The sequence below is a fragment of the Histomonas meleagridis genome (assembly GCF_020186115.1).
Source record: "Histomonas meleagridis strain 2922-C6/04-10x chromosome Unknown contig_36, whole genome shotgun sequence".
NCBI classification, from domain to species: Eukaryota; Parabasalia; order Tritrichomonadida; family Dientamoebidae; genus Histomonas; species Histomonas meleagridis.
Window position 1 is genome coordinate 309,271 of NW_027150879.1, and position 8,612 is coordinate 317,882.

At 28.3% G+C, this 8,612-nt stretch overlaps 1 protein-coding gene across 1 annotated transcript; it reads right to left on the bottom strand.

Moving 5' to 3' along the window:
- Positions 1–2,812: 2,812 nt before the first annotated feature.
- Positions 2,813–3,532, bottom strand: GO595_005637 (60S ribosomal protein L7-2; the record flags this gene model as incomplete). Its single annotated transcript, XM_067918902.1, has 1 exon — positions 2,813–3,532. The coding sequence occupies one exon, from the start codon at positions 3,530–3,532 to the stop codon at positions 2,813–2,815; it is 720 nt and encodes a 239-aa protein (XP_067774269.1).
- Between the last annotated feature and the right edge of the window lie 5,080 nt (positions 3,533–8,612).

Here is an 8,612-nt window from a genome sequence, read left to right on the forward strand (position 1 = left end):
AACGACAACAATCACTACAACACAAACAATTACAATAAGTATAACATTATTATCATTCTGTTCATTTGGATTAAAATATATATAAAATCTAGCTTAAAATTCATAAAGCGAATAATATCGAATAACGGTATATTCATAATATACAAATTCGTATACGAAATAACATAAGTTGAATGATATATTGAGTATATCAATGTATTCGATATAAACGAATTATTTATAATAATAGTTTCCGTAATTTTAAAATATGTCAAAACTAAAGAATATGTTAATGAAATACTTTCTGTAACATATTGCGCTATTGCGAGTGTATTTGACTTAGTAAATGAATTCGATTCAGTAAATGTATTCGAATGAGAAAATGTATTTTATTCAGTAAATGAATTCGAATGAGAAAATGTATTTGATAATGAAAATGTTAATATCGGTACGCATTCTGCCATTGTTTCGTGTCGAGCAGTTAGGCCACAAAATGTTTCTTTTTGATAATCCCCTAAACAATTAACAGATGAAGCTAATGCACTTGCAAAACAATTTGATCCGAAAGTTGGTTCTTCTTCACCAGAATAAAATAAACACATAAGAGATGAGCATTGATAAAATGCGTAATAGCCAATATTTGTTATGTTTGGTCCTAAGTAAATTGTATTCATATAAACGCATCTTTCGAATGAATGTGTTCCAATGGTTTCAATTGATTCGCGAAGTTTCATGATTGTAATTCCTGATGAACTAAATGTGTAATCATCAATTGCTTTAAGATTTGTAGGTAATGTTATTTCTTTAAGGGAAGTGCAACCAGAAAATGCATACGCTCCAATTGTAGTTAAATTACTTCCCATTATTGTAAATGTTTTAAGTTTTTCACAATCACTAAATGCATATGTTTCAATTGTTTGTGTACTTGAAGGAAGTAAAATTTATGTTATTCCACTGTACTGAAATGCGTTACTTCGAATTGTTGTAATTCCAATACCAAATGTAATTGTTGATAACGATGAACAATAGTTAAAAGCATTTTCACCAATTGATTTAACTGTGTCAGGGATTGTAATACTTAGTAATAATTTACAATTTGAAAATAAATTACTTGAAATTGAAATCAATTTTTGATTCATGTCAACACTTTGTAAAGATGCGCAAGAATCAAACACTAATGGACTTATGAAATATGTCTCTTTGGTCACTTGGGATATAAGTGACATTATTGCCAGTAAATACGAGTTCAACGATCTGATTTTGAATGAGCTTTATATTTTCAAAATCGAGTTGATTTTCGATAAAATAAGTTTTCCTGATTCTTTGATCCATTGCTTTTCCCAATCAAATTCAAGTGAAATCTGAAAGAATAAGATGATAAAATGTAGATAGAACAACTGGATTTTAAACGGTCAAAAATCTGCAAAGCACGTTATTTATCACTTTGCATGTCATCAAATAAACGGCCTCTTAACGTGCAATTTTCTTGTGTGTTTTTGGTTGAACTCCATCAAATTAAAAGTTATGATGGATTCTAGAAAATTTCAACATCGTCCATCCCATGCCGATATAAGTGTTATAACAAAATGTTTGAAAAGGATTTAAATAATGATCTAAAATCTAATATTAAATCAAACAGAACTGCATAAGAAATTGGTTAGGAAAAATCTGGGACACAACAAAATGAAGTATGTTAAGCGAAGAATTAAAATGTGGAAATCAGGAAAACCTGTAAGAGGGAAATTTCTCACGTTGGTGTTTCCACCATAAATTGTTATACCAGCCAAACAATAATGAAAAATGACATCAAAAATTTAGCAATGAAATATATTGTTATAAGAAATCAATTTATTCAGTTTTAGTTTTTTTGGTTTGCTTTGCTTTATTTTCCGTTTTTGGAGAAAAAATGGATTGTATACATTTGAAAATCAGATAAAGTGTGATCTGAAATCCAAATATAATCAATGCAAAATATATAAATTGTTTGTTCTTTTGGATGAAAGCAATGGCTTTGATTATTGCATTGTCTAGCATGTCTTCTGGTGATTGATTATTCTTTTGTGGGTTATTAATTATTTTCTCGAATTTTGGATCAAGTTTTGCAACTTCAATTTCTTCTATTAAAAATGCAACGTACTGATCTACGTCATTTCCAACTCTGTCTGTGATTAAAATTTCAATGACTTTTTGAGATATAAAAATTATGTTATAATTGTAATTGTTATATAAAAATTGCGTGGAATAATGGGAGAAATCATCTTCGGTAAATGTGAACTTAGTTGGTTTCTCATCTGTTTTAGATTTGAATGTTCCTGAATTTTCAGATTCGTATATAATTTCAAACTGTGCAACACGTGGGTTAACCTTTTCTTTGATTCCAATATTTGGTTTCTCGTTACTTCTCCATATTGTTATAATTGTATTAGATGATGTCTTGTTTAAATGAAACTCAAAAGAATATAGAATTTCATCTTGATATTCAACAGACGATCCTTTGTGTACATCCCACTCTTTTACAAGAGCATCTTTTGCAACAATACAAATAGTTGCATGAATCAAACCAATAAACAGCATTGGAAACCGAAAAGTGACACTCTTCTGTTTTAGCTAAAATCTAAATTCCAAGAAACCACATATCTAAAAATAAAATCAATTCAATATTTAGTATTAAAATAACCACTATTTGGAATTTAAGTGAAATATAAATTTTTAATTTTCACAATTTAATTATCTTATTAATTTTAATTTTTTTTGCCAAAGAATTCTACAAGTAAAATGAGCTGTTTTAATGCTTTCAAAACAAATTTATCATAAAAAAAGAATGCTCAATTGTTTAGATCATACGAAGAACGAGCTGGTCAATGAGGTTTTCACGGTTGCCGTAGTCTCCTCCTTCGACGTAGTGACGACGTGGTTGGCGGAATCCGCCCTTTGGTGTGTTAAGTTGGAATGGCCAGAGGAACCTGTTGGCAACGGTGAAGTTTGGACCGCATGTGTAGATTTCATGTGCAACATCTTCAACTGATTCAATTCCAAACTTTCCTAATGTTGCATATACGATATCATTTGTTGTGAGAGGAAGGCGTTGACCATTAACAGCTGCATAGCCACGCTTGAAAATGAGTTGGCGAACAACTTCTGGTGATGGATAGCCATAAGCAACATATGATTCTACACGCTTAAGCATTTCGAGAGTTGCTTTGTTGATGCGGATGAAAACAGCGTTGAGTCTTTGACGAAGGCGGAAGAGTTGGAGGATCTTACGAGTTCTTGGATCAATTCCATTGAGACCACGGATACGGATGACAAGGGCAACCTTAGCTTCAGCTGGAACATAGAAAGCACCTTCGGCAGCAGCCTTGTTTTTGGCTTCGATTATTTCCTTTTCCTTTGCAACAAGTTCTTGTGCATATTGCTTTGAACGTGCTAATATGCGTTCAGCACGAGCTTGGGCTTCTTGTGCAAGAGCATCGCGTTTCTTTGTGTATTCAGCTGATTCCTTTTGTTTGCGTTCTTGGATCTTGCGAAGTGTTTCTGGGAGTGGTTTGGACATCCAATAAAAGGAGCGACCAAACCGCCGACTTGAAACAAAATAAAAAAGTGACTGCATGGGAATCGAACCAATTCCCCTTAAAATTGTGAACAATTTTCTCATAAGATTTTGCCTAAGACTTAACTTAAGTTTTCTTATTTTTAACTGATGCAAAAAATGAAAGAGGAAAAGGGATAAGGAAGAAGTAGGAAATCATGATACAAATAGAATATATCATGAAATTTCAGAATTGAAACCAGATTCTGATCTCCAAAATGTTTCTGATATTTTGATAAAATTAATTACACACATTATAAAAGCGTCATCGATATCGGCTTGTCATTATGTAGTCCAACGACACTTAAATTGATTCATAATAATATAGGATCGAAAAATAAAGAAGAAAAGTACATAAAAATTTGTTTCTCTCAATGCTTCACGCTGTGCAAATATATGGAAAGTGATAACATGATATTTTTATTCAAGAATTAAAACATTGTTATGAAACCCATAAAATTTATTGAGTTACATCTATCTAATGAGCAGATTAAAACATTTGTAATGTTCATTTAATGCTTTAGAATTTTTTTTATTCGTAGCAACATATTAAATCAGATAAAGAAAATATTTTCATTGAACTTTAAATACAAAACAATCTTTGCTTGATTGAACCTTTTCGACTGTAGAAAAGATTCAAAACAAAAAAACGTTTTGTGAAATGCGATTAGTGAAATCTGAAATTTTATTATTTGGAAGCAAATATTAAATAAGTTATAAAGTATAGTCAAATGATAAAATATTTGTTGGAATATATTCAAACAATAACTTATTCAAATAAATTTCGTTCAAGTTCATTTAGAAAGGAATTCATAATGTTCATAAAATTTTAGTTGTCATTACCAAGTTTAAAATCAAATTTCATGAATAGAAACCGAATAAATAATAAATGTATTTGAATACTAAAAATTCAAACCCATTGATCAATATCTTTTTTAACAAGACTTTTGATTTCGTTGTCGACATGCTCTGTTTGTTCTGCTTCGTAATTTATTGACATATGAGTTGATGCATCTGATGATGAATTGGTTTTCGCTTTGTTATTTTTTTTAATTAAAAATATTATAATTCCGATAATTATCAAAACAATTGCAACTGAACAACAGACAATACTAATGAGAGCACTTGTTGAAATTTGATTTTGTTCATCATTACCATTTTGATTATTTAATATTGTAAAGAAATTACTATAAATTTGGGAATAAGTAGAATAAATGATATTACCGTGTTCATAATGAACGAATTTCGTATTAATATATGTAAATGAAGAATTGATATAAGAAATTGTTAATGAATTTGTCATATATGAATTATAAATCGAAACTGTTATAGTAATTGACAAAATATTTGATAAAATGAATGAATGCGTTAAAGATGAATAATGTGAACTCTCATCTGTTAAAGAAAAGTCATTCAAATCAGTAAATGAATTTGATTTAGTAAATGTATTTGATTTAGTAAATGTATTTGATTCAGTAAAAGTATTTGATTTAGTAAATGTATTTGATTCAGTAAAAGTATTTGATTTAGTAAATATTTTTGATTTAGTAAAAGTATTTGATTTAGTAAATATTTTTGATTTAGTAAAAGTATTTGATTTAGTAAATATTTTTGATTTAGTAAAGGTATTTGATTTAGTAAATGCATTTGATTTAGTAAATGCATTTGATTTAGTAAATGCATTTGATTTAGTAAATATTTTTGATTTAGTAAAAGTATTTGATTTAGTAAATATTTTTGATTTAGTAAAGGTATTTGATTTAGTAAATGTATTTGATTTAGTGAAAACATATGATTTAGTAAATGTATTTGTGAATGTATTTGACTTAGTGAATGTAAGTGTTGGATGTATACATTCGTCAATTGTTCCTTTCGTTATCTTTAATTCACCAAATCCTTCACTTGTATATGTTTCATTTACCATAACATATTCTGTTGGAACATCTTGAAAACAATCACTTCCAATTGCTGGTGAAGTTTCGCCATAAAAATAAATACATTTCAGTGACACACAATACGCAAATGCTTGATTTCCAATATTTTCAACACTTTCGCCAATGATAATCGTTTCTAATTCATTACAAAATGAAAAAGCACTTGATTGAATATCTATAACAGTGTTTGGAATTATGAAATTCGTAAATACACAACTTGAGAATGCAGCACTTTTTATCGTATTTAAACTTTTCCCAATTGAAATTGATATCAAATTTGTACATAAATTAAATGCATCTGATTCAATTGAAGTGACTGAATCTGGAACGCTGAATGTTTCCCTGAGATTTCCAAGTGGATAACTAATGAGTTTAGTAATCAATTTATCATATAAAACTCCATCGTTTTCATAATTAGTATAATATGAATTATCTTCTGCAATTTTGATATTTTGAAGGCTACTACAGTAAAGAAATGGATTTGTTGATATTGAAGAAACTGTACTTGGAATTGTAACATTTTTAAGATTAATACAGTTTTGAAACATAAGAGATCCAATTGTTTGAACACCTTTGCCAAAAATTACACTTTCAAGTTTATCACATCCATTAAATACATCATTACCAACTGTTGCAAGAGGACTTTTAATTGTTACATATTTTAATGCAGTGCTTTGAAATGCACTTATTCCAATACTTGTTATACCTTCTCCAAATGAAACTTCTTCTAAATTAGAACACATAAAAAATGCATAAAATCCAATTGAAGTGACTGAGTCTGCAATCTCTGCTGTAAGCAATGATGTCCATCCATAAAAAGCGGAATATTGAATTTCTGTTATTCCACTTGAGATGATAACATATTTTGTATTGCTTTGATAATCATTTGTAAATTCATTTGGATCTGTTATAGTTAATGTTGATGTATCTGTATCAAAAGTTTGTATTGAATGAGAAAAAAACAAAATAAATATGAAAACAAATTTAGTGTTTGCTTTCTCTTTGATTTTAAGATTTATTTTAGATTTTATATAAGAATTTATTATTTTAATGTAACATATAAATTTTTCTAAAATAATGAAATTCAAAATCAAATACAATTTGAAATTTTTTGATGATAAAGCAAAAAGATGTTTCAAATATGAAAAAATATAATTTAAACATTTGCATTTAAGTTTGAAATATAACAAAAATATTTGATTAAAAGTTGAACTTAAATTTGATAAAGAAAACAAATATTGTACCAAAAAGTATTGGAACGTCCTGAATATTTGCAACAACTAAGAGAGCTATCAAGAATCCAATATCATTTTCTGATTTTTTTGAAAAAATGTTGTTTTTGTAAAATTGATTTTTGTTGTAGACATAATCCCCTTCGATTGTTAATTTTTTATAGAAGCCATATATGGTAAACGAGAAATATGTTAATTTTTTTTTGAAATGTTTGATAAAAGCTTGCAGCATCCTTTTTGAAAATAAAAATGTCAATCTCTTTTTTCTTTCAAATCTCAAACGAAACATCCATAAAATCATACAAAAATTTGCTTTGAGATGTTATCGTTATCATCTCCACAGAAAAAGTGTATTAACCGGTTTATTTCAATGGGTGTTCCGTTTTACGATAGACAAATTAAATGACAATAAAACAGTTTTTTACAGAAAAAAACTATCGTGTTTGTCATTAGGATTTTCGATGCTAACGTAATATGAGTGAATTCGATTCAACACGCAATCGTTTACTTCTTAGCATTAATTTCATAGGTTAACATTGAATTTATATATTTTGAAATATTGGTCTATGTATATATTTATGTCGACTATGCAGATAAAATTTTGAAACATTTGTACAGTTTTGATTAATCAAAATATGTTTCGTTTAAATTAATGCAATTTTTTAATACAAAAATTTTACATATTCAGTGACAAACTAATAAAGAAACTTAGCATTACGTTTATTTTAACAATAGAAATAAATTCAAACAAATTTATATTGAAGCGCATTATATCAATTAATTTGGAAAAATTGTTGGACGATTTTTGAATTTGCAAGCACAACTTTCGTATTTAATTTTTTCTTTATGTTATCCCATTCTTGCATAAATTCTTCTGTTGTTTGAGGATTTGTTTTTGCAATAAACGGAATCTCGCCGATAAGAAAAGCCGTTATAAAGCATTGAAAAAATTGTGTTAGACCTGAAAAAGTGAAACTCGAAATGAAAATTTTTTGGATGTCAACACTTGGGAAGCAATCAAAAAACCAGTGTAAAGCATCTTTGTATATGAAATCAAGAGTGTAAACATGTTTTTGGTGTAAGAATTTCAGGAATTCTGGAAATTTTTTCTCGATCATTTTTCCAATTGAATCAAATATTTCTCTAAATTTTGACTGAAGGATTACTGTTGAAACATCTAACTTGAGATTATCAATGAAGTGTTCAAAACACCAGAATATATCGGATTCAACGTCATCGATCATTACATTATTTCCTTTATGGTCAATAACTGAGTTTTCATTAGCATCCTTAACAAAAAACTGCATGAATGTAGACAGTATCGGCAAAAGGTCATATGTTAATTTCGACATATTCCAGTTCCAAAATGAATATGTCATTAATATATCAAAAGCGATTCTTTTTGCACAATATTTGTTACTGTATGACTCAAACAGACTCTCTGATAAATCTACTGTGTTCTCAAGCTGATCAACTAATTTTTGAAAATCAATAAAATTCTCAAATTGTTTCTCGGAAATTGTTAACCATTGATCCCGAATTTCCAAATATTGTTTCCTTTGTTCAATGATTTTTTGGTTTCTTTCTGCTTTTGATTTTTGAGCTTCTTCGGAATACATTAACATTGGCCAAAGTTCTTGGAAAACTTCTGGTGCTATATCCTTATTATAGAAATTTGATGCGAAATTTTCAGATTTTGCTTTTCCATCTTCATCAATTAACTTCAAAAAGTCAGATTCTGAAATCTTATCAATTGTTAAATCAAAGTCAAAACTTATTCCAATTTCTTTAAAACTTTCAATTATAGGGATTATTGAAACTTTATTTGAATTTGGTTTACATGGTGGTAAAATTGTAAGTGTATAACTTCCTTTGTAA